Source organism: Manacus vitellinus, unplaced genomic scaffold (assembly GCF_001715985.3).
Source record: "Manacus vitellinus isolate BGI_N305 unplaced genomic scaffold, ASM171598v3 scaffold_59_pilon, whole genome shotgun sequence".
NCBI classification, from domain to species: Eukaryota; Metazoa; Chordata; class Aves; order Passeriformes; family Pipridae; genus Manacus; species Manacus vitellinus.
This window is the reverse complement of record NW_021940681.1, coordinates 2,699,357-2,726,757: the sequence shown is the minus strand read 5'-3', so window position 1 is coordinate 2,726,757 and position 27,401 is coordinate 2,699,357. Positions and strand designations below refer to the sequence as shown.

The 27,401-nt window shown below is 39.4% G+C and overlaps 1 protein-coding gene across 11 annotated transcripts in view; it reads right to left on the bottom strand.

Annotated features, from left to right (window-relative positions):
- LRRC56 (leucine rich repeat containing 56) overlaps positions 1-27,401 on the bottom strand; it is a 79,988-nt gene that overhangs the window by 23,313 nt on the left and 29,274 nt on the right. For all 11 annotated transcript variants that reach the window (XM_029963330.1, XM_018082036.2, XM_018082035.2 and 8 more), the window contains 3 exons: positions 26,185-26,349; positions 18,471-18,558; positions 11,593-11,653 (listed from right to left, as the gene is read on the bottom strand). In XM_029963330.1, coding sequence (XP_029819190.1) covers positions 11,593-11,653; positions 18,471-18,558; positions 26,185-26,340 — 305 coding nt within the window. In that variant the 5' untranslated portion in view covers positions 26,341-26,349. The remainder of the gene's footprint in view (positions 1-11,592; positions 11,654-18,470; positions 18,559-26,184; positions 26,350-27,401) is intronic.

Below are 27,401 nucleotides of genomic sequence, written 5' to 3'. Positions count from 1 at the left end.
TCAAGTTTGGAAAGGGGTAAAGGTCTGGTATATTGTTTTTTTTAACCTGTGGAACTCTGCTGCACACTTTCCTGACAGAAAAATGGGTGACAGTGAGGAAATGCAACTGCCTGGTGCTGCGCAAAGGGTCAATAAATCAGGGAGAACATTCAAGGCTTCACACTTTGTCCAGCCCTTGACTCTGCCTTCTCAGCTTTGCTATGCCAAGGGGAGAAACAGCTGCTGCAGCTTTTGTGGGCCTACCAAAGCAAATGGCGATTATCAAGGAGTCGTGTGCTTTTGGCCAGCACTTTCTCTAAAGCAAAAGCCTGAAAACAAGGACAGGAGACTACCTCGCTATGGCAGTCAAAATCACAAACTTCAAGGCAGTTTGTCTTTTTTCCAGGACTAGAGTCAGAGACCACACTGGTGGTCCTGACAAGAGTACCTGAGCTCTGCCATGGACACATCTGTGACCAGTGCTTCAACCATAGACACTGCATAAAAGTCCTTGTTGCACTAACACCAGTGCCCACCTCCCTGTGCCTTCAGTAGGACGGGGATCTCCCCCTCCAGTGCTGGCAGGTGAGGATGGCCTCTGGATAGAGGAGATAACAACAGCGGAAGAACCCAAACCCAATGAGACACATCTCTGGGCCATTCCTGACTTTTTCACTTGTCATTGTTGCTTCTCATTGCCTCATTGAACTCACTGTAGCAACTGCAATAATATACCAGGTGCTATGCTACTTGCAAGCACTTTATTTGCCATGTCAGATTATACTTCATTTAAACAAAAAGTGCTTTATGAGACCAACAGGAGAGAGGTATTTGTTAGTGAAATGGAGTGCTGATACACACGCTTCTGTAACTAGTGATAATTGTGTCTACGGCAACCCAGATGTTACTTCTGTTAGAGTTAATAGAGATGAAATGTAGCTTTAATTTCAAGTGCTCTCAGTTTTAGTTGCTGTCAAAAAAACCTAGAGCAGAATAATGGGCTTGATCAACGTTGATGGAGTCAGGAACAGCAATTCCCTAACACACGAATATATATGTGTGGAAAGGATAACGTAATTTTGTGTTAATTTCCTTTTGATCATTAAAACTGCTTGTCAACTTAATTACTGCTAGCATTTTAACAGTGGAAGATCTGTTGCTTTAACTCAGCTCCCAAAATCTGAAAGGAGTAGGAGTTGCCAAAGGGTGTACCTGTGGAACAAGACCTGTCCTTGATTTTTTTTTTCCCACCCTACTCCAGATCCCACCCTTGGCATAAAGCTGCATCCTAGAGATGCTGGAGAAATCCAACACACCATGGCTGCATCTCATCAGATACATTATGTCTTCCACAAGACCAAGTGAATTTTCAAATAGGAAAAAGTTGAGACACACAGTAAATAAAACTCTCACACCTACATTGTCCCTCAGTTTAGCCCCAGAGCTACTGACAGTTCCTATAGCTTTGGCAATTGTTCATTCTCATTGCTGAAAGTTTACATGTAAAAAACCCCAAAGTATAGTGAAACTGTGGTTACAGAATGAGTGAGTTACATTGAAGAATTGAATCCCACAGTGCTTTGAAATTTCCTGCATGAATAACTTTTCAGTCTCCCACATGTTGTGTGCCTGTTTCACAGTATGTTCCAGGTCTGAGTTTTGGCAGAGTAAGACAGATATATTCCAACTTCAATTTAATACAGATCTCATCCTTCAAAATCAACACTTGAAACTTTTAATGCTGCAGGGTAAGCAGAAGGAATATTCTATAAAAGATCCAAATCATCTGACAGGTTCAGTGGTGTTAACACACACCCCACTAAAAAGTCCCTGAAACCTCTTTTTCTGTGTTCCAGAAAAACTGAAATTCTAGATTAGTTGACCACACACAACTACAGAATTGGATCAGCTTGGAGTAGCTGATCAGGCACATTTGTATGACATTAATGATTTTCTCCTGTGGCTGAGGATAATTTCTTTGTTACTTTTCCTTTTTTTTCCTTTTATATCTGTATATATATAATAAGAAAAACAAAAAATACAGGAGCTCACAAGCAACAGATACAGGTACAACTTGGGCCTGTGAATGTCAGGTGATTTACTCCAAATTTCTTTTATCTCTCAGCCTCTAATGTTCATTCCTGATTTGGCATGACAGACTTGTCTCCATATATCCCAAGTCAAGACTTTTTCCTTAAAAAATAGCTTCTAGGGAGATTTTCTCTGCTTGTACTGGCTGCCAGATGTTCTTTTACAACAAGCAAACAAGATGCAGAAGAGAAGCCCATCAACCCACTACTGAGGCAGACGAGACCTTACAGATTTCCATACTACCAGTGTTACTACAAGGCAGAACCTCAGCACTTACTGTACAGTAGACCAACAGACATCTCAAATCTAGTGGACATATAGCAAATTCCACACCTCATTCTTGACTTCTTTCAAACAAATTCCCACTCCAGGAGTATCAAGCAGTAGATGTTGTAATCTCTCCTCAGTCATGGAGATGGGCCTTATGGCAGAAATGCAAAACCTCACAAGGGCTCTCAGCTGCCAGTGGTGCCACTGATCAGCTCCATTGACCAATGGAGCTGAGTTAGTGTGAGCAGACTAACTGTTCTCAGCGACCTCCTGCCAACAAAAGTCCCAAAAGGTCTGCATGAACAATTTCACAAAAAATTCTCCAACACATCTTGACCCCGCTTTTGACCACCTACAAACAGTTCCTTTGTAGACTAATTTGCAATGATTCCTTTGCAGGAATAACTAATTGCAATGTTTCTTTTGGGTTTGCAGGCTACCAACCATCTCATCAAAATGGTACACAGCTTTGTGCAAGAGAAATGCACACCATGCACACTTGTAACTACAGTGACAAAATAAGACTCATTAAACAAATAAGCACATTTTCAAATATTTTTAAAATCCTCCAGCATGATTTAGCAATCATATTTTAATGTGCTTCTTTTATAAAGGATAAAGTTTATGCTACTGATTGTTCCTATTTCTAGGGTCAAAATGTAATGTAGTGATAAAGCTTTTTTCTTTAAGAAGTTCTTATGGAACAAACATTACGTCTGAAAACTGGGTTTATCTTGGGATGCTGAGAAAAAGAACTTGGAAAAAAAAAAGGTCTGTGGGACCTTAATAGGGACAATTACTATAATTACAAATAAGGGCAAGACAAACTAAACAACAATAAGTAGAGTAAAACAAAACACTACAAGTTCTTGCCTATAGTGGGATGAAGCAGTAGGAAGCAGGGCGGCAGGACTGTGAGGCTGACAAAGCTCAAACCAGGAGATGCCACAAACGGTCTTTTTGAATACATAATCCTTCATAAAACTTCTATTGCCAGAAGTGGAGGTGATAGGTTTCATTATCAGACCTTTGTGTTCAGCTTCTCACTTCCACAACAAGAACATGCAGTGCAGCTTAAGGCAAAGGGTGAAGAATATGCATGCATGTACATGCTGATGAAATCACAAACTTCACCTCCTAAACCACAAAGGCATTTCTGTATTTCTTTCTTGCATTGGTAGCTGGATCAATAGCTGCATCTGAGAGATGCATTGTTTTAAGATGTAGAGAAAAAGTGTGCATGTATTTTAGGGTAAAAATAGCAACAGGCGCTTTGTGTGCAGTAATGCATCCACAGAAAATAAGAACAACTAAATCAGCTCCTGTGTGGAGAATATTCTATAGAAATTAGATCATAAAACTGATTGTACACTGAAATTCTATTTGTTCATTTTTTATTCATACTGCTTGGCAGTTACCAACTGATGAATAAAACCATGTAGCTTAATTTCTCCTCCAACCTGACTCGCTACCTTTTTTAAAATCAGAACTTACCTTGCATTCCAAGAATGTCATTTCCCACTGAACATAATTATTTTCAGTAAAAAACCCAACAAGCTGCAGAGAAGCAACTCTCTCGTAGGAGAAAATCAAAACAACTACAAACCCATTAAACTAATGCTGATGATTTTACTACCTATTTCCATGAAAACAATCCTTAGTGCTGGATAGCACTAAGGAAGGAGGCACCCAGCTCAAGCTGTTTTTGTGTTACTGTGTCACGATTAAATCGCTTAAAGGATCTAGACATCTGAGGTTCTGCTATGGGAAACCCAGGGCTGAGCCAGTGAGGAAAACTTGTCTGACTGTGAGTGTGGGGTGTGCAGTGAGTCAAGTGGGGCACCCATGGGGTCACTGGAGCTGTCCGATGTGAAGGGGCTTCAGTCCGAGCAGTGAAAGTCTGGGGTGGTGTGGGAGTGTGACTGACAGTGGCTCCGGGGTGGTCAGACAGGGAAGCTTCCTTAACAGTTAGTTCCACTGGCAATGAGCTAATTACTGTTGCTTCCCAACCCTGTTCTTTGGGTTTTCTCATATGAGGATTATAACCATGCTTTCTCATCACTGACTATAATTAATATTTAGGTGTAAGTTTTCATAAGTGAGCCCTGACACTGACAGCTGAAACAGAGCAGCTGCAAAATGCCTAATAGCCAGCCACCTAAGTACTTATTTGTTGGCAGAAATTAGCTAGTTATTACCACCATTTTTATTTATCATATCCATCCAAAGCATGTAAGCAAGATCGTGATCCCATCAGGCAAAGTGTTATACATAACTCATTCAAAAGACTGTGTCTGCCCAGGAATAATAAATAAAATAAACAACTGAGACAGAAAATATGGCATATTTCTACAGCTAACCCAGGATGCTGTAGAAACAACAGCTAACTCAGGAACTGAGTTGTATTTTTGAAGACCTGGTTCAGTGTGGCTCAGCCATAAAGTCCAGTCTTGCAACAGCCTATTCTAGCCAAAGCTTAGTCAGTCACAAAGCCTTTTTTGCTACCTCTGGGTGATTCAAAGGTAAAGCTTCCCCTGTAATTCCAGACACTGGAATCAGATGGGCTTGAGGACTGCTGAAAGGTTCCTCATTTACTGAAAGCAATTAGTGCATCCTAAATAAGTACTACGCGTAAACAAACAATATTTGTAAGACCAAAACACCACTTACTAGAGAATTTCAGAGGTTCCCTTCAGAAATGACAAAAGCTTTTATCCATGCATTTTCTTGAAGGGAAGGAAAAGTAAAATGGTGTATAGAAGGTGAGAGCCAGCAATGAGGCTTTTGCAGGCAGGGATACATGCACATTTTGCTGCTCACTGACTTTAAAAGAGTAAGGGCTGGATTCTTTGCATGGGACCAAAGAGTTTACCCTCAAATGTCAGAAGGAAGGCAGAAGGAAGGTTCTCAGGTCTTCTCAGAAGAAGGGAAAAGCTGAGAAATGTCCCCCATGACAGTCCTCTGACCCCCTGGAACACACTGTGCTGTCAGCACATCTGTAGCTGAGGGAATGCTTGCTTCAAGATGAGCTGCATCTCCTGGACAACACCAAGTGAAGCTGAACCCCAGAGAAAGTCACACATGGAAAAGGTTTGAGGTCTTCACATCAACAAGCCCAGGCTCCAGCAGAAGTATTTACTACTCAAATATTAGCAAGTTAGTGGCTGAGGAAGCAGAAAAGAGAAGCTGAACTCTAACCTTGGATGGGTGCATGACATGAGAGAACATCCTGAAAGAAAAGGCCACTTTTTACCAAATATACTCAAAGTGTAACATCTATTCAGATGGTGGTACAATTATTTAATGGGCTTACCTTCCCTTGCAGGAGTTTACTGGCAGACTTGCTGCACACATTATCTATTATTAATTTATTTTGCTATTTCACCAGCAATGTTAATGCTGCAAAAAGTGTTGTGGTCTATGATGATCCTCTTACAGTTTTCATGCTCTCTATTGCATGGCAGCTTGGATCACAAAATAGAAATATGATAGTAGTGCACCTGGGGGAAGAAGCTACCACCATGGAACTGCTCAGATGACCATGAGAGCAGATCCTCTCTGCTTGGTCTGTGATGAAACAGATGCACTAGACCCTCCCCACTGATCCTGTCATGACAAGGAGATTTTTAAACCTGGAGCTGCAATGGTAGGCTCTGCCTCACAATCCTGTTCCTTACAAGTATGCTCTGTACCTGACAGTCTGAAATAGATGACGGGAGCTCCAGCTAGGGAAGACTTCAGAAAACAAAGTGCTGAAGGCAAGAACCATGTAAAGGCACTGCAAGGCCATAAACTTGTTTTGATTTCCTCTGTGCCTGCTGCAGAATGGAGCCCAAGCTCCAGAACTGCAGTGGTGCCTTTGTACAGAAAAATGAGTTCAGCTTCACTTGTTGGTGAATCAGCCTGGCAGAATCCCTGACATTTAAGGTCATAAAGACATTTACACTGTCTAGTTTGGGGACCTGACCTGGTGATATTAAGCCAGAGCTAGGCATCTCAGAGAGGTCTACCTAGGACAGACAAATGGTTAAAGCAATCAGATTTCCCTAGGGCCTAATACAGACAGGCTGATGGTACTTTACTCAATATAATCCACTCAACTAAAAGTAGCTGTATTTATGCCCCCAAATCATTACTTTTTATCAATAATATGAATATCCCTAAAACCATCAGTGCTAAATAAAACTTGAGGCCGCAGCAATTTTGCCAAGGTTTATAATGCTCCCAGGGATCTCCAGGCATTAATACAGAGAAGACTCATTAATACAGAGATTAAGATTCAATTTAAATGCTTTCTTAGTTCCTGGAAAGTACCCAAATTCCTCAAAGAACATGTTCTTAAGAGAGACTTCACAGCAACCTTAACCACTGAAGGACTTTCAGACTGGCTACACAAAAGAAGTAACAGAAACACTTCTTACAGAAACTAGTTTGCATTTGAAATTAAATGTTTTCCCCACCCTGGAATGCGAATGTGAAAATAAACAGTGATGCTCTGGGCACTGAAATAAAGGCATGAAGCAATTCACCCAGACCAAATCAGAGCAGTGGTTCTCCGACAGCATGTGTAAGTACAACCCAGAGAAAGAGGATCCCTGATCCCTCACTAAACACTGTAAGAAACTACTGTAATACAAATGAATCATCTGTTGACAAAAATTTGCACCTTTAATGCAAACTAAGCAACTGAATTGATTTTAGAAAATATTTGTGGATTTTATCTATCATAAGAACAATGTTGATCCTTGTTGCATAAAACTAGTTGCATTTATGTGTGGTACCTGTGTTATATGCAACAAACATAGTAATTGCAAAAGATTAGAAAGGACAGGTAGAAGAAAAAGCAAACTAGAGGGGAAAAAAAAGAGACAGGAAGGAAAGGAATAAGTAAAAATGACAAGGAAAAAAGCAAATTTAGGGGAATGATGCTCCCACATTTCTCCTGTTTGAGGGAAAATCATCCAGCAAATAGTCGGTGCCTTAGACACAGAGTATCAGCAATACATCAAGTCTTGGGGTGATAAGTATCACAGCTCAGTCTTATACAAGATGGTGTAACTTGACCCAGATCCAGCAAAGCACTTGGATCAATTTTTAATTTTCATCTTGTGAGCAATGCCACTGAAGGCAAACTTTGTGTGATTTTAAGAGGTGCACATTTCCCTAAACTCTTCATTGGATAAGTACCAAGGAGTTATACTGCTAAGTTCAAATACCTAAAGATCTTGATTCATGTCTAAAAATATTTTTAAACACTACTTTAAAGCCCTTGCCCTTAATTAAGAAAGAATTTATTTGCCTCTGGTTTCTTAAAGTCATGAAATGATCAGCAAACCCCTTACTTAAATCTCTTGGCTTGCATTTTCAGTTATTTTTTTCACAGCCAAGAGGGCTCAAAACATTCCAAAAAATGAATATAGAGATTCCTGTGTAGGTAGCCTTGTCTCCAGGAGCTGGTGCTAAAAACCAAACCAAAACAAATACCCTAAGGCTCATCAAAGCATGAGAATTGTTAATTTTGAATGCAATCTGCACCTTGTTCATCTGAACTTTCTGACGATTTTACTGACTGAAATGGACCAAAATTACTGCCCTCTTGTTCTGGGAGATGCTTCTGCAATAGCGCCAGACCAATTTGAGAACTGCAGCAATGAAATGTTAACTCTACCTGGATAAAGAATATCTGCTTTCCTTTACTTATATCCTTCATACTCACTTTTGTCCCCACATTTTGAAGTTTTTGCACTTCATCTCACTTGAACTATGACCTCTCTCTGCTACAAGCAGTTGCTAAAGTAGCCCTGAGAGCAGATCAGTCTTCTGCTGGCTACAGTGCATGGAGCTGAATGGGAGGAAATGAACTTCAGCTGGTGAAACAGCTTCTGCTGTAAACTTATGGGAACCAGTTCCTAAGCTCCCCTTATCTGATTTAAAAGCCCTTTCGTAAAGATATCTATCTAAACATTTTTAAACAGATCTTTTCATTCATTCCTGAATTGAGAATAAAAGCAATCTGATAAAAAAATATATAGGCTATGTGCCAAAGCAGAAGTAGTAATTCATTGGCCTTGAAGTATAGTTGTTTTCCTGGAAACACTACAAAGATGAGGACCATGGTCATCACACACACAAAAAGAAAGAAAAAAAAATAAGGAAAGCAGATTTTAACAGGCACTCTTCAGAATAGGTTTGACTTTTCATCCTCGATTATCAGTTCATAAATCTAGAATTTCTCAGCTGCTAGCAGATGGGTGAAGGTCACCAAACAAGGACATAATAAAATTATTGTGATTTAGAAAATTAACAACAATATGAACTAATTTCTTTTCACAGTACATTGGATTTTCCAGAGCTGTTTGCCTTTAGCAAAGGGCCAGTAGAAAACCAAAACCCAGAAACAGCCAAAAAAGAAATTCCCTTTCAACCGCCAAGAATGATAATCCGCAAATAAACTTGGATATATTTTCCTTATGGATTAAATGAAACAGTTGATAATGATATCCTACGCTTACATACAGTCTCTTGAAGTTTCAAGATTCAAAAGTAATGCAAGCTTTAGGAAGACTGGGGAGGGACTATGAATTGACAACTAAAGTAGCTCAACCACATTCCCCATGAAAGGAATCAGAACTTCTTCAGAAACTACCAGGAGAAGCCAATATCCAAATTCACTGGCCTAGCAAGCCTTGCTCTCCCATAGAAAACTGTAATACATGAATACCTTGATTCCTCACTGTTAGAACATCCCTCCTTTGATTTCTACTGAACAGCGAATGGCAACACACACCTCAGCATCCTCACAAGTTAAGTTCCTATGTGAGGTTGACAGGAGTAAACACCTCAAAAACTAAAGTCAGGATCATAAATCTTCATTTTGACATCTCCCTCTACCCTGTTGACTATCAAGTCAATTCTTTCCACATTTTCAAAATGAAAATACATGTTTTAATTCCATTTCATCCTAAAGTAATTAGGTAATTCTACTCTGCAAGACAAAACTAAACAAAAATAGTGTCAAAAAAAGTTTCCCATCTTATTACCCACAGTCTTTTGTTCATAATAATTCAGAATAATATGTTTTTTTCACATAAAATAGCATGAAAAGAACGTCTGCTTTTAACATTTCAAGTATGTACAAAACACCCTCTATCTTTTGCCTGCTTTTTTTATCCTTACCTTCTTTTTAGTAAACAATCCAATCTTACAGTCTGATCCTATGAGCTGTTTCCTGTTATCTGCTGCCCATTTTCAAATTACAACCACAATGATTCTGACCTTATGGCTGAGGGAATTACTCTGAGAAGGAAGAACAATTTTTTCTATCATCCTCAAAAGCCTCAGTTGCAAGGGTTTGTTTGAATACAACAAAACAATCACTTTTTGGACAGAATTCAAATATCAACAAGATTGATTCAGAAATAAGATTTCTAAATTTTGGAATAAATGGCAGCAGCTTGCTGAATGGAAGCAGCTATGTTACATTAGCTATAGCAGGCATCAGCACTGCTGTAGCAGCAACATTGCTTTAATGGGCATTAAATTGACATGATGCAGACATCCAAAAATAAAGTTCAAGTAGCCAGGCTGTGCCTGCATGGATGTGCCCTTAAATGATATGTGTTTATCAATGACAGATTGTCAAAGATGGGAATTAATAAAGTAAAGTTACTGCTGTAACTATACCGAATGAGTTCAAGTCTGGGAGAGCTAACAAAGTCGCCTTTTTCTTCCTTTACCTATTCCCTGAAAATTGCATTGAACTGGCACACAGAAAGGACACTTACTTAAAAGAGAAGCAGGTAGCTTCTCCTGGGATTTGTGTGCCCGGGAATCATCACAATATTAGACTTGATATCCAAGCCCAAACATATTTACATTATAGTGGGTCAAATAAAACCTCAGCTTGAGACCAAACATTACCTGCATCAAAAAAACCACAAAAATATCAGGTCAAAGAAAATGGTTTGCCAGAATGTCTCATGACAGAAATTTGAGTCTCAGACTACATAGCTGCACAATCCTGCTAATAGCAGTCAAACAGTTTAGCTTTCCTGAACTACATTCTATATTCGATACCAATAGAACTGGTCAAAACATTTTCCACTGAAACATTCTAAAGTGAACATGGATTTTTGACCAAACTAAGAAACACTTTTTAACTTTTTTGCTTTTTAGTATAATATTTTCTGATATTGTCAAAATTGTAATTTCTTTTACCCACTACTTACTCCTCCATTGCAATAATGGAGCAATTTCATGCTTATGACATTGGTTAGTTGCTATTAAAATAATTGCAGCAATGTAGAATTACCACTTTTAGATGTTATGGACTAGAAGGTGGGAAAAGCAAAATTTAGACTGTAGATACTTCATCTCATCACCAGAACAAGGGAAAATAAGATCAAAGTGTGACAACTGAAGTTCATTAGCAACTTTAGTGAGACCAAAAAGAATTTATCCCCATTTCTTATCAGGAAACATGTTCTCTTTAACAAGAATTGGCAAAACCACTACCTTTTCCCCCCACAAATTTAGCAGATAGCCACAAAAAGCCAGAGAGCAGTCCTGTTTAAAATAAAGATGGCCTTTTACACAGCCCTTTCCTGATATGAACTGTAGTTTTCCACTATGCATTAGTTACCGAGGGTAATACAGATATCAGCACAGAAAAGACAGTTCTGCTTCCTCATTGTGATGGTTTTCACTTCTACCTTTCCAACCAACCAACTCCCCTGTTGTCTGGGAGAAGACAGGTGATGATTTCATGAAGCTCAGTAAGCCAGGGACATGCAGTCTTCATAGCAGCTTTTATAAACCCAACTTCATTAACTTCAATAGAGCCAGAGTGATTTTCATCAGCTGAGGAACTGGTCTGACCTGTATAGAACTGGTTACTGTGCACAATAAAAGCCCAAAGGCTGAAACATTCTGAAATTCAAGCACCTAGACAGATAAGAGGTGAGTTTTTAGCTCCTTTCAAACTTGTAACAAATTTCCATGGATGTCAGGAACTTCCCTGGTGGCATACTAGGGCTAATTCATTGGCACCATTGCAGCAACACTGATTTATTCCAGCTCAGGTCCCATCCTTAAACTTATGTAGTAGCAGAGCATATATACATGACCTAATCCCTCATCATAGCATGGAGAAATGGAAGAAATGAAAGCAGCACAAATGAAGATTTTACCACTTGAATAAAATCGTGGACTGTTATTCTTTATACTTATTTCATAGAATCATTCATTTCTTACCTCACAGACACAAGTAAGCTATTGTTCAACTTCAGTTCTCTCAGATTAGGTAGATGCACACCTATAGGAACAGAATAAAGAATCACTTTGCAGTCCTGGGATGAGAGTAAAGGAAACTTAGGACAATTAAGAGTTGAAGCATCTAATTTTACTGTTTAGCTGTTTCTGCCAGATCTGCACTGGAATTCTTCTAAGAAAATCCATGAGATTATTTCACTCAAAAAATATTTCATCCTTTGCATTTTTGAAACACATACATATTGTCTGCATGACTACTCAATTATAATTTTTTGAACCCCTCTCTGACAGGGCACCTTTCCAGACAGACAACAACAGAAACTGACTTCAGGGGTGTCTGTTTTCTTTGGTCTGATTCCGCATCCTTATTCACTATTAACTGAGTGATACTCTGAAGAGGTAAGGGATGCTTTAGAGTATAGCATTCCATGACTTATTTATGGAAAGTAGTGATGGACTTAACTGGATACACAGCTAAGTGACAGTTCTTCAAAATGTAACTGAGTCAAACAACAAAAACACAATGTTCCATGTCACATCATCTTTTATAGCTCAGAGGTCCCCAAAACACTACTTCTATTTTGCTAAGCATTGCTTTCCCCTTTTTAATTTTCTGGATCTGATCCATTGTTTACTATTGAATTGTAAAAGTTTCATACCTATGAAAACCTCAGTACTCTGTTGTTATTACTTCAATTAATGCTTTTTTTTTTCCTATCCCTGAGAGACATTTGCCTTTCGGTTGCTTCTAAAGATGTCTCTGAACCAAAATCATACACCAAATCCCTCCAAGGTACAGAATAATTTGGACATAAGTCTCAGGAAACATTTGTTATTGACAATAACAAACTTTTACCCTTTCCCACTAGCAGAACCTACCCAAGGCTGGTGAGCATCCTCCAGTATAACATGCAATCATGTAGAAGTAATACCAATTTTAGACAAACTGGATCATTGCTGAAACATTAAATTGTGTTCTCAGCAAATATCTTTATGAGTCCTCTGAGTAATCACTCTCTGGCAAGGGTGACTTATCAATGTCCAGAAGGGCATCATTCCAGCACTTTGCAAAGGAAAAAAATTAAAAAAAAAATGGAAACAAACAACAAAAAAAGAGGTAAAAAAACAAAAAAGAAAAGAAAAAAGGAGTGGGATCTCCAAAGCAAACAAAGGAGGTTCTGTTGTTCATTCCCTAAACAGAACAAGAGCAGTTATGGCAAAAACATCTCAATGAATTGTGTTTTAGTAGAAGCATAATCTACATCTAATGTTATTTGGGAGTGATTATAATGAGTGATCTTTATGCTATACTGCAAGTATTTAACTTCATGTGTTTGCAAAGCTCTTTTGAAAAAAACCAAAAAATTCAAAACACCTTGTGCAAATTTTTTAGCCTTGTTTTTTAATCATTTTCCATAATCCATAAAAATTGGAATACAAATTATAACACATAATCCTTATTCTGCAGGGCATACCTTCTCATGTCAAACAAGTTTTATTCATTTATAACAAAACAATTTGGAGTCCTGGCAAAGGAGATATTAGGATCTCTGTAATTATTCACAGCAGTCATACTAGCTATTGAGCAAATACTTCCTCAGATACAAACCATGCCCTAAGAAACTCCCTACAGAAAAAAAATCAAAATCTAGACTAAAAAAAATTGCTATCCTGTTTCTGATAAGGACAGAGAGATTCAATGATGTCCCCCAAAGTGTTAAAGGAAACAGTGAGAAGGATGCAGTAGTCTTTCCAGTCCCAGCTCAGCAGTGGGTAATAGCCTTGCCATGGATTCAACCAGACAGGTAAAAGGGTTACCAAGCAAAGGCTATTGCAAAGCATTACAAAGCAAATGTGTTTTAAGAACTAGTATTAAGCAGAAGATTTGAACGAGGAGTCAAGAAGAGCAGTGCAAAAGAAAGGGAGAGACTTGCCCGAGAAAAAGCTTTCCACTGAATGCATTTAGGGTTGGTTCAGAAAAAAACCAACTATTAACAGAGTGACAGGCTGATGATATAATTTTCACATCTGGTTATTTCATTACTGTAACATGATCCTCCATCTCAGATATTTTGGCATGATCTATCCCTAGGATCTTCTAGAGTGCTACACTCTAATGTGCGGTTTGCTAGACTGAAATAGAAGTATTTTATGCGTAGTAGTGCAAAATTCTGCAAACAAGATTCTGCAATGTATTTCTGCAAGTCTGCAGGTTATTCCCTCCTCTAAGTTTTATATCAATATGTAATTGCTCTTTGGTGTTAAAAATTCATTGTACATGGTTTTTACAGTCCCAAGTATTTATATATACATTAGAGTCTGGAAGATTAAATTAAGAAGAGAAAATTGTAAAATGAAGGTGTCAAAATAAGAGATCTACCCAAATGTAACAATATATTTCTAATTTTCTTAATTTTAACCTTCATGGCATCTTTCCTGAGAGCAAGGACACAAATTATTCTTATATTAAAATAAAAATACTCTAAAATATCAACAATATTAACTTCAAATATTGATTTTAAAAGTACAGACCATATATTCCTTATTCTGAAACTGCCTTCATGGTGCATAATTTCAAATTTCAAAAATGAGAACGGTCCAGGAAAATGCTGACAATTGCAGGACAAGGCTAAGAATTCAGAGTGACAAGCAACGTTATCTCATCTGTCTACGATTCCCTTTCGCTACATACCGTTTTTGTTACATGGCTCTGAAATTACTAACCACCAACAATGTACTGGTGTTAAACTATTCTACTGCGCTGTCCCAGTGGAACAAAACTAAATGAAGAGTAGAAAGAAATCGAAGTGTAAGGTAGGTGAATAAAAGCAATAGAAGCACATTCAACAACATCGCCTGCAGTGCTGCATTTCACAAGCAGGGTAGCAATGCAGATGTCTTTCTGAGCTGCCTTGGCAAAGCAGGTGACATTTAGAAAACTGACTAGGAGTAAGGAGAAAACAGTCAAAATGATGATTTTGTTATATTCTGCAATCTATAACACTTATATTTATAACACTTGCTGTTTACACTAGGAAGTATTCTTTAGGTAGCATCATATATCTCGTTATCCTATTGTTAACAAAAAACGTCATGTCTTCACTTCTTATGTCTTTTGCAACATGGACTAGTGAAAAGCACACAAAAGAAATTACTGATAAGTACTTGCACTGCCATTAGGCAACCTTCATGCTTTGTTGATCCTACGATACAAAACAGGCACGTGAAAACAGGCTATACTCTTCCAGCAAGAGCAACCTGATATGTAAATTAAACAGTCTACTTAATTCACTTAAGATGTATTTGATCAAGTAAGATACATCACTTCGATGTTATTTCTACACATTTTTTTAACTTGCATTTTTTTCCCCACATTTCTGAGGTGAATTGGGCAATATAACTGGAGATAAGAAAGCAGCACCTGCAGGCAAACCTGAGCTAGCTGCAGTCGAGCTACCTGAGATGTGAATCTCCCAAAAAACACATCAGTGCAGGCTTTAACATAAGCATGCTGCCCCAGTACATACTTGTGACTCATGGAGACCCTGCTCAAGCCCTGCTGCAGCGGGTTTTGTCCAAGCCCTACTCAGCAAGGTTTGTCAGCTCGAGCTAAACCAAGACCAGGATGGGCCAGACTCACACCTCCAGCCCCTGTCCTGGCTCCCTGACAGTGCCAGCACCTGCTGCTGTGACACCGGCTACCGGCAAACATCTCCCGGCTCCGCACCAGGAATGCCAACAAATAGGGCAAGAGGAAAGAGAGATGATGACCCTGTGTGAAAAACAGCGCATGCCTACTTCTGAACCTTTAACAGAGCTTTTCCTTGATAAAATGCGTGCAATGGAAGTGGCAATCTCCAGGCACGTAATCAACTGAGCCTGGCACCAGCAGGCAGCAATTTAATAAGTAGCAGCGAAGAGCACTGTGGGTAACTTGATTTGTAGGTATTGAAATTACTTAGAAATAAGAGGACTATGTAGTGTCTTAAATGACTCTATCGCACCATTATTTTCAACATGAATTTCTGTGAGCAGGTCACAAATGCAATCCCATATCTGTCAGCAATCAAAACTGAAGGGATAAGCTAATGAAAAGCAAATAGTCCCTCTGTTTGAGTATGAACTGAAGTCTACATGCAGCTGAAAAGCACAGAAATCAGCTCCAAGATCTGCAAAGCTGGATACAAGACCTGCCAGGGTTTTCAGTGTTTTCCCTGTCACTCAGCAAGGCACACTGAAAACAGCTAGAGATTTCAGCAATTACCCCAAGCCCCGCAAATACTCAGATTCAAGCTCTAGCATGAAGCCTTTCCTTAATTTTAAAACTGATCACATGAAAATATCTTGATAACAGTCTTTCTGTGTTTTAGCCCACACCCTATCCCTAAGAAAAGTAACTGTTCCCACCACGTCACGCCATTGTGTAGAAGCAGACCTGACAAACTGGGAAAGGTTAGCAGGATGGTGCTTTAAAGTTTAGCACCCAAAGTGGAATGGTCTCAAGAAAAACATCAAGCAACAAGTTTTAAATCACTCTGGAAATCTTTAGGTCCTGTGTGTTTGTGTTACAGTCTGTAACGCAGGCTGTGAATCTTGAAATGTTTCTCAAGTGGAAATTGTGTTGTAAATTTGGGATTCCAGTGGTGCAAGGTTCCAGGTGACCCAGTTATGTGCAGTCCAGTAACTTTTAACACTTCTACCTGGCCATTCAAGTGCTTGCACAGCCTGTTTTATCTTTACACATAAAACCAGTTAAAACAATATACTGAGTTTGGACTAATCATCCAACAAATAATTTCTCGATGACAAAGATGCTCCTTCCACAGCCAAGGAATACGGTGAGAACAAGGTTAAGTGCTTTAATATGGCTACAAAGCAAGCCAATTAGCCAGGTTTCAAATGCAAAAAAACCCCAAATTACAGAGCAGTCCAGGCTGGAGGGGACAGTTGGAGGTCTCAAGCTCAGAGCCAGGTTGTCTGTGACATCAGACCAGGGTGCCCATGTCTTCAACCAGCCAGGTCTTGAAAACCTACAAGGATGAAGTCTCCAAACCTCTCTGGATACTCCTATTGCTTGACTGTCCTAGTAGGGGAAAAACTGGAACTTCTGTCATTCCAGCTGGCCTGGTTCTTACCCTACTCTTTCCCTCAGGCTACTTCTCCAGACCGCTGTGACCAGGGACCAGGTCGGCAGCACAGTTCCAGGGGCAGGCAGCCAACAGGGAGCAGGCAATGAGCCTAACACCTTCAACAGCACTCTTCCCTACACCATTCACATTGAAGACGTCAACTGCTCTGCAACACCCCTAAAAATTTAGGCCTTACTCAATGCACATAAAAATCATCTGCCATGTGGAAAAAAACAGCAAGAAACTGAAGATCACTGGAAGCATTAAGTGGCAAACTTACTGCCCTAGCCACCTGTTGACATTTGCAAAGAGATTTTCTCAGGAAGGAAATTCAGAAATGCACTCAAAAAAAAGAAGGTAATTCAGGACGGTCTTGATGTTCTGTTATTCTCAAAAGCAGTGGGGACCTGCAGCTGCTGGTTTTTATGGCCCTCAAGGGCCAACTCTTGGTGCAAACAGTGGGATATAAACAAAATGGAAATTGTTTGCAACATGAGAATAGTGCTCTGTATTCTGTAGAAGCTGCAAAAGCCTAATCATGGGGAGGAGAAAGGGATTTATTCCAGTAAAAGAAAGGAAAGGGAAGAGAGAGTGAAAAAGGTGAAACATTTTGCTAGCTCATCACAGCTAATGTAAAATGCCATAGGAAAGGGAGCATCACTTCTGAGCATTGTAGAAATGGCATAATGAGATTTCCTTATCAATTGGAGAAAACATGACTGAATAGATTATGATCTCTGAAAGAAACGGATGTAGTTTACTTTAAATTATCAAGTGCCTATCAGAAAGAGACCTATTTGTGAAACAAGCAGAATAACCAATACAAGGGGGCTATATAATTTCAGACAAAAGCCCCCTTCACTGTACTTGCTTAACTATTCTTGACAAATGGACATCAAAAGACCCACTAAAGCTAATCAACTGTTACATTATAGTCATTTGCATATGAAAAATTAACCGCTTGGCTGAAAATACCAACACATACTTCTGGGGACATGGCTCCTTTCAGCACAGAAAACATTACCCTGCAGTAGTTACTCAGCTTCAGTGTAACAGAAGATAGACTTGGTTGTGGTAGGAAGCCAAATGACAGAAAACGATTGCCAGTACGGGGGAAAAAAAGGAAGGTTTTATATTCTCAGTGTTAACTCTACTACAGAGGGAATTCCTGTGGTACTTCTCACTTCCCTGGTGCAGTGATGATGACATAGAAATGAATTACAAGCATTAGGGCTGTTTGTAACTCATCAAAATGACATATCTACAGGACCTTCCTCCAGCACAGCTCAATGAGGCAGTACAGGGGGCAAAGAGAGGCTGCTGGCAGCATGAGCCACCTGATATCACTGGCAAATCTCAGTCACAGGGAAATCTTACAGGGGAGGAAAACTGACCTTTGGCTACTCTTTTGCCAGAGACAAGTACTCTAGAGGACAAGGTAATCAGTAAATGCTCATTTAGGGCCTAGAAGCATATTATACAAGAAAAATTTGTTCAAGTTAGGTGGCTTTAGACAGAAGTGGTGTCACTCATCCCATTGTCATATTTTCAGTCCTATTTAGAGCCTCACACAAGAAAACAGATCAAGGAGTGTGAGGTACCAGGGAGATCATGTTTCAAGAGCTTTGAGCAGGACAGTACTTTATATTGGCTGGTGGTCATTGAGTCCCCAGTCCAAGACACGATAAAGGAAAATTTGAGATGGTGAGCAAGAAAATAGTGTTTTCTTACCAAAGTTTCCCAAGCTGGTCTCTCTTGTATCTACTCGCATCTCTAGGGCCTTCACTTGCTGCAGATCATCTACCCCTGCCAAAGCTTTCTGTAAAGACAAGTAGAAATATGTGTACTCTCATCAATAAACCAGATGTCACAGCAGTAAAAAGCTGTAAAAAGGCTTTCAACCAGTGTTTTGTCAACATATATTTCAGGACAAAACGGCTAGACATGCAATCACATTGAAATAAATTTAGTATTCGAAGACCTTTCTTTCTTGTAGCTCCAAAATATTCTAGTCTCCCATAACTTAAACATTGTTTAAAGAGTCAAGGCCAAGGGTTACATTCAAGCTGCAAATCAACAACAGACCTACATGCCCATTAGCTTCATTTAAACAGCGTGTCCATACTTTACAATTTGCACAAGTCTTGCACTAATCCTCAGCAGATAGAGTGTTACCCCTAAGTATCACCTGTAATCAAAAAGGCAAGAGGTAGTAAAACTCAATAAAACACACTGGTTAGCCTTTTAACCTGAACCAGTGAGAAGGAAACATAATTTTAGCTCAAGCAGCTAACTTTTCTGAAAGAAGACAACACTAGTTACAAGAATTATGAATTCCTTTGAAAATATCTAGGCAATGCAAATAGATGCCTCCAAAATTTCTCATTATTTTACAAAGTCTTTGTAGTTGGATCAACCACTGCATTAAGCAAGGATGTGTGTGTGAATGCAGACTCTTTGCTATCTTATCACAGGATCTTTCCTAATACCCTAAAGTCTGTGTTGATTGATACACGTACTTTTTGCCTTGGCAGGGTAAGCAGAAGGAACAAAACAAGCAGAAGCTACACACAGGGGAGAGAGGGAAGCCCTAGGACCTCCAGTGAAAACTACAGAAAGGCTGCGAAATCCAAAGATGCCAGGCTGCAATTCCACAAGCAGCTGAAGTAATCTCACATTCCCACTGTTCTCATCTCCTATTTCTTCCTGCTATGATCCAGCTTCTCTCTCCTCAGTTTTTGGGCCTTCACTTAAGTTGAAGGCTGGAAGTCATTCAAAAACCTCCACATACAAGTTTTCTTAATATTAAAAAGTTACAACACTATTTAGTTTTTTTAATAAGGGAGAAATGATTCATTAGAAGGGAATGTGTAGGACCACCTTAGGTTTATGAATTTTGGGAAGAAAATATAACCACAAGGACATCCCATTCATTTTGCAGGGGAAAATATGGTGGTTGCAGTCTTCCTGCTCATTAAGTAACATTTTTATTGTGCAGCGAAGTGGCTGCAACTTCATTCACTCTGAAGGTTCCACATCCTCTTACAAAGGACCAAATACAGTCTGTCTGTAACTGAGTTTAAAAGAACACAGTTTCCAGAAAAAGCTGAGCATACCTTCTTGAAAAACTGTCTCCCTTTATAAGGTGTTGACTTGTACTCCTAAGAAACAGAATTATCCAATATCTTCAACTGCTTTTGAACTATCTTTAAAACATTATGTTTAAAATTACTTTTAATCTTATTTTTTAAACTGTAATTTTAGGCAGGCTGAAAAAACATAACCTTCCAGACTGTCTTGCCTCCCCACTAGAGTATGAGAAACAACGGTCAAAGGTGAAAATGTGGGAGTTCCCCATGGCACCCAGAAATTTTCTTCCTATTCCCAGATGTAGCCACCACAAAACGTGTTTTGCTCCTGCAAAGGTAGCAAGCTTACCAACTACAGACTGCTTTCTGCCTCCAAGTAAACACAAGATCTCTCACTGCAAGACACATCTTGCAGTAACCCTTTTCAGCAGATGACACTGTCTGTCACGAGATTATGTGTGAAACAAGAGCTGGCTGATGTCCTGGCACACAACCATGCACTTGGATCACTGGATTTGGATGCAAGCTTATTGTCATTAAAGGAAACCGCCTCTGAAAAATACCTCCCTGCTCCCCATCAAAACAGTCTTAAGAGCCTACATCAGAACAAGAGGAAGTCTCAGAACAAGTAATAAGCTTAGGGTCATACACTTTGTCAGTAGAGTAGGAAAAGGTCCTGACACCACAAGGAGCTTTTGCTCCTTTTTTGTCCTTTTCTCCTTGCTGTCAGCAACTTCCCTGCATGCTGTCCTTCCCCTGCTGTATTCCAGACAGCTTCCCCTCACAGTTCTGCTCCCTATGCTTCTCTTTAAAAATCCAAGCATAAAAGCTGCCTAAAGTTATATTCTCTCATTTTTTAGGGTTCCCTATTCCTTTTTCTAATACCAGGGATTACCAGTGTGATTCTTTGCCCTTCTTTTCCTATTCCAGATCCACCATTTGTACTTTTTTCACTGTCTGAGAGTTGAGCTGCTTAATGCATCCATATTTTTGTACTGCAGCAGGTAGAACTGTGGTTCCAGTGCTGGAAAGGGTTATTGGCCATCATCACCAGCTCTTTGAACTACAGATAGCTGTCTTGAAGCATGTGCTAACCAGATGCAACAAACTCCATGTATTCCTGGTGCCCACCTCCATGTTCTGCATTTCCAAGAGTTCCTGTGAAAATCACTGTCCTTCCATCTGCTGATGCCAAGGACATGCTTGGAGAGCTTGAAACCAACTTGCTGTGGGATGCAAAAGTTAGTGCAGTACATAAAGGAAACAAGAAATGCTCCTGGGTGGAGGATATGAGCTCATTTAAAGGCACTAGAAGCACAGAGACCCCAGGTGTTGACTGCAAGCTAGTCAGCAAGCAAAAGGCCAGGGCAGCAGTTCAAGAGGTGGTTATGTGGTGAATGGTTCCTGTGGAAGATAGTTAGGATATTACTACTCCCCAGACACCATTCTTGGCATACTGATGCAGCTGCGTGATACATCTCGTGTAAATTCTGACAGCTAAAATTCTGACACCAGGAATGGGGGAGATTGAGGAAAGGATGCAGAAACATTTAAAGAAAGATGATACATATTTAGCAAGATCTTTTTATGCTGTTTTTTAATGTCCAAGCACAGGAACCTTCCCCAAAATTCGAAAGGATGCATGTATAGGAAGAATTTTGATGTTATTGAGTAGCAAAACAAAAAAATCATGACCAAACACACCGAAGGGTCATCAGCTTGGACAGATAAATGTCTGGCACCACATGGACAGAAGTGATGCTATGGTGCTCTGGGTCTCTTCATTTCTAGGGCCATCCTAGGTCTAGGGCTGATGGTTGGTGTTCAGAGAGGATTCTGCTTGACACCCACCTGCAACCCAGCAATAGAGGTAACAGTTATACAGAGAAGGAGGATGTTTTCTGAAGAATCAAATATTAAAATCTTCTGGAACATGATGTTCAAGAATGTGACCTGACAGCTTGATTCTGAGCAGCGTTACACTCCACTGTAAATTCATTTATTTGAAAGGATACATTTCCACAGTAAAGCACTGCACAATTCTTTGAAGATGAATACACAGTAAGTAAAACAAAGATGAATAAAGTTCACTTTACATTTTTTAACCTTCTTCAAAATAGGAGTAAAATTATTTTTCATTATATTATGCAGAAGTTATTGGTTAATGATTTAGCCAGTATTTTAAGAAGCAACTGCATGATGGCTCACAAACCATTCCCACCATGCAAAATGTCTGGCCAATATCTAATTGGAGAGCATGCGCTCGTTTGAAAGCTTTTCCTCTGACTGACGAGTCAAGCCAGTAAGTATTCTGTAAAAATTTCAAATGAGAAACACTTCTGTGCTTGCAGAGCTTCCCAAGTGGCAGAACAGTCACCCCGGCATGCTGGGAAGTCCCACTTGCAACTATCTGTAACTTCCTTAATTGGCAAATAATACTTGTTCAATTAAAATTGCCATATCCAATGATGTCTTCTCTCTTCCCCAGATTTTTCACACACTCCAAGAAAAGTAGGTATGTTTCTGAGGAGCATGTTGCATGCAGCTGTCAGAGAAATATTTCCAGCTGTGCATTTATTTTGCTGATCCTGGTTAATTTGGCTAAGACAGGAATTCCTGAGTGGTGAGTTTGTTTTCTTTTAATATTACACCTGTATGCAAATATGTCCATTCATGTGTTCATTGCTTCTTTTTTTTTTTTTTTCCAAATTCTCAACTCAAGTATAATCTCTCTGCAAAAAAAATTTCTGCAAAAGGAAAAAAGAAATGATCGAGTCATTTCAGCAAGAATCCAATCTGTTATTCAAGGACCCTCCAGCATTTTTTTCCCCCCACGAGGATGACTGCATACCATATGAAATACACCCTAACCTCCTGAGCAACAAAACTAAACACCACTTCCGAACATGTGTTCCTAAGTTTAGAAAACATGATTAGTTGGAGCAGGATCAATAAATAGCAAAATTAGAGAACACTTCCTTTCTTCTCTAAAGATCACACACAAACGCGACAATATCTGGAAGATCATTTGACCTTGTAAAATGAGTTTCTTGTGAGAAGTGGAATGCATTTTGTGGAATTCAGGAAAAGATCCTTTGCAAACAGTGGGGAGAGGATGGGGGTTAATAAAGCAAAACAAAAATGTGATTCAAGACAGGTGGCACCCTTAATTTCAGTTTTCCCACATTTAACGAAAAATCTGTGCCACAGCCCTAAGAGAGTTAAAAACTGATTGCCTATTAATAGCCAATTTGCAGAACAAAGTGAGAATTTGCTCACTCTGATATTCTACAATATCTGACAACAACACATAAGCACAAGGACAAGCAGAGCAGGGAGTTGGAAATATTATTAAGACAGGTACAAATGAAAAAGCAAGAATGCCTATTCATATAGAAGAAGATTAAAAAGTACAAGAGAAAATTAACATTGACCCTAGCAGAAAGAATAAAAAGGACATCTAATGATACCAACTCTTGAATCAAAAGCTTTTGACCTGTAGCTTGGATGAAAAACATTCAAATATACAAGGATGTTACCTGATAGCGCAGCAAGAGAGCTGGCAGCAAGCAGAAACTAGATGATGTGATTAACATAACAGGGATATGGAATCATACAGAATTTGAAGTGAACGTTATGCTGAAACAAGGCCACAGAAGACCAAACTCTGCAGTGAACGAGCATAAGGTCTAAGTGAAGGGGTCTGCTATGGAGTAGAGGAGAATGGGCAAAGGTCCAGTGGTTCTGTAGAAGTTCTACAGGGTCCAAGAAAACAAGGGAAGGAAAAAAAAATTGGTCCAAGCCAAACTTTACTTTCTTCGGAGCAAAACAATCCAGCAACTGGATAAAAAAGTGAAGGGATACAAGTATCACAGCTTTTACAAAGAGTTCTTAAGGATAAGGACTGCTAATGGAGACTGATAATGTTTTCACTACAAAATAGATGGCAAATCCCCTGGGGAAAAAAGGACAAAATGAGTCAAATGTGCAGGTGGAAACAAGGCTGCAGGCTGCAATTCAAGGTGCCCAATCTTCACAATTCTGCACAGCTAGACCTTCCAGCCTCCCCAGACTCCAACTGAGCTGGTGCAAGAGAGAACACTGCAAGGGCAAGGAGTAAAGCTGAGTATGTATCTCAGTACAAAAACCTTCCTCAGGAACCTCCATCAAGTGTCCAAATATCTGCCTACACAACACTGCAGAACTGGGGCCCATGTCCTTATTTGAATGTAAAATAATTTTACTTTAATGAGCATGTATTTTAAAAGTGTCTTAGTTTCCTTCTCAGAGCACTTCAGCGAGTACAATCAATAACTCCTAAAATATTCACAACAATGAGACAATCAAGAAGATATTGCAATTGTATTGATTTCAGCAAAACAACCTTTCAAACCATTTCATTGTCAATGGCATGTGGTTTCTTAAAGAAATATGCATGTGAAAACTTGTTTCATTAAATGTTTGAACATTCTGAATGTTTGCAAATCCTGAGGAAGTAAATTTATGGAAGCAGTGGTTTCCATTTGATCAACATAAAGGTCAAAGAATAGATAGACTGGATATGTTATTAAAACAAGCTATAAACACTATAAATGTTTCCTTGACAATGTCATGTAATTTTTCCTCTGAGCAGGAAGTATCCCAGCTATGCCAACACAAATGTGAGGTTCCAGGGCAGGAAATAACTATCCAGAAAAATTAGCAGGAGGGTGTGCATCCATTTAAAAGAATTTTTGAAATAGGATTCCTTACAAATGTTAAAACACACAATCTTGAAGAGGAAAGGCTCAATTATTTAACTTATCTGCATTTAAAAAAAATACAAAGTAATGAACAGTAAGGTCATGGGATGTGGGTAACATTGCCTTACATACACTCTTCTGCTTACAATTTACTGTGAACTAAAGTAGCAGAGCTTCAGAAAGAGAACTTCATGCCAATGAAAGAACTTTCTAAAGGTTTAATTCAAAGTTTATTGGATCAGAGGGCAGCTGTTTTGGTTACTTTAATGGGCTTTGGTTTACACCCTAACAATACAGACTAAACTGAGAGATTCCCATTGGATTTATACAGTGTTGAAGGCCATAAACACATTAGACTGGTCAAACTCTATGCCAGGTTTTAAAAAAAAAAAAAAAGTTGTCAGAGGTTCTCATGAGCCTGAGGAAAGGGAATGGCATAAATCATATAATCATGTAGCAATTTTCCTCCAGAGTGCTTAAAGTATACACTCTGCAGAAAATTATTTTTGCATCTTCAACCATTTTACAAACACTAAAAGACCTAGCTGCTAAGGGAACAACAGTTCCGAGAACAATTTGCTGTTTAATCTACAGCACATGGTCAAAATGGTGACTGGTATGTGGTTAGGGAGTGGTGTAAACCTGCGGCTGGAATATGCTGCCTGTGGAAGCTCATGTCTCTCCACTGGTGCAGTGGATACACAGAGGATTATGGATACTGCGATCACCACCCGGCCTGGCACATGAATGCCTGCCAGCGTCTGAACCACAGCCTTGGCAGCCCCACCTGTCTTTCATAAATTCTACCCAGCAGAAGAGCTACTCTTCTGTAGCTCTGCAACACAGAAAGCTTCTCCCCTTAATTTCTGCTCTCAGCTCTCCCTTCCTTTAGCAGGGAAAAATGAGGTTATTTTCTCAGCTCCTGCACCTCCCACAGGATTTCACCTTTAATTAGTCCTGAGCAAATAAAACACAATATGCAACCAAGTATTCTTTCACGACTATTTCACAAAGCTGTGAATTCCTTCATGAAGATTTCAGCATGTTACTTTCTCTCAACAGGCTGCACACTAAAATAATTTCCCCCAGTCAAAAGGAACGTGGCTTTCAAATATGCTTTGAAATTCCACACACTTTGATATACATACAAAGTACTTTTAGCATTTGCAGAATATTTTAATTGGCTTTGTAGCACAACAGATGATTTCACTAATTCAGAAAAAAAAGTTGTGCTTTTAAAGTTACACTTCCAATCTCTAGAACAAGGTTAATGCAATTTTTTTTCCCTAATGCTAAGATTCAAGGTACTCCGGATGGCATTAATAAGATCTGTGTAGATTATAATTACGCTACCTGTACTTTTCTTCACGCTGCTTCAAGAAACCTAGCAATAGAAACAGCCACATTCATTCTGGGAGTATTTTTGATATGAAACAAGGTGAAAGGAGGACAAGCACTTGATACACTTTCATAAGATAGAATCTACTTCATGCAGGAGTCTAAATGTCAGACAAACAATCCATAATCAGCCCAATAGCAGTTGGAAGGTTAATGCAGCTCTGTATATGCCAGTTTGCCTCTTCCACTTCATTAAAAAGTTGGATGCCTACTCACCAGTTTCCTGGGGGAAAGATGTTCCTCCATAAGCAGCTCTCCATCATCTTTAATCAGCGGACTGGGATTTTGGTTGCCTCGCCAATTCAAATCAGTCATCTGGACTCCAGATGAGCCCGGATGAGAAACTCTGTCAGGATTCCACTTCAGGTCCATCTCAACACGCTTTGAACAAAAGGATAACAAGCAGTCTGATTTTTTTACCCATATTTATTATTTTCCCTTTAGTAAAATCTATTTTGACTCCCATTACAAGATAGCAAATGCCCATGGAGATCCAGGTTTCTTTAATCAGAACCCAAAGCAATGTGTCATGTAACATATATTCTTCCTTTTCTTCACCCTCAAGAGCTATCAGTCCCACACCTCACTCAGCTTTAAGTGTAGGCTTTTACAGCAAACTATTGTTTGCAGTTATACAAAAAGCTAGGCATACCCATAACTCTGTAAAAGGATGTTAGATGAGAACAAACAACTCAGGACACTAGCCCTTTTCAGTCTTCTCACTATTCCACTCACCTTTCTCCAGTGGCAACGAATTTCCCATCCACATGGGCCTCCTACCTACCCATTCACTCCTGAGAAACATGAACAGCACTCAGCAAAACTCTGCTGGACTCCAGCAAGTGCCAGTACCAAGACACGCCACCATTTCTCTCCAGCACTTTGATCTCTGCCTGCAGGCAGCATGGACAGAAGCTGTCTGTATTGCTGTCCTAAATTAAATATACCTGCACTGTCACTGGCTCTAGGCCAGGCAGGCTATGGCTGCTGACTTCTCATTTTTAAGACAGTCTTGGAGAAAATCAATGTAAAATACAATTTAAACAAAACTGTGTATGCTTCAAGTGAGGAGTGAAATCCAAAGTTGGAAGAAGAAGCACTTCAAACGTGTTCATTCTTCAATTCCCAAAGCTATTACTTTCACAGAAATATTAGCAATTAACTTTGAAATATGAGAGTAAGCATATGTACACTTGTTAGAGGCAAAAAGCAATTGGTTGTTCCCGAATGGTACAATCACTACTATGATTTATAAAGCTATTTACTATTACTTGGCAGCAAGGAGGTATCACAGCTGGAAACACTGCTGTAACAACAAAAGGCTAGACTAGAGAAAAGCCGTCTTGCTCTGCTAAAGGGACACCTGCAGGTTTGTTCTGTTCTCCACTGTGAAGCAATACTTAGCCTTAGCGCTGGAAAAGTAATTAAATGAT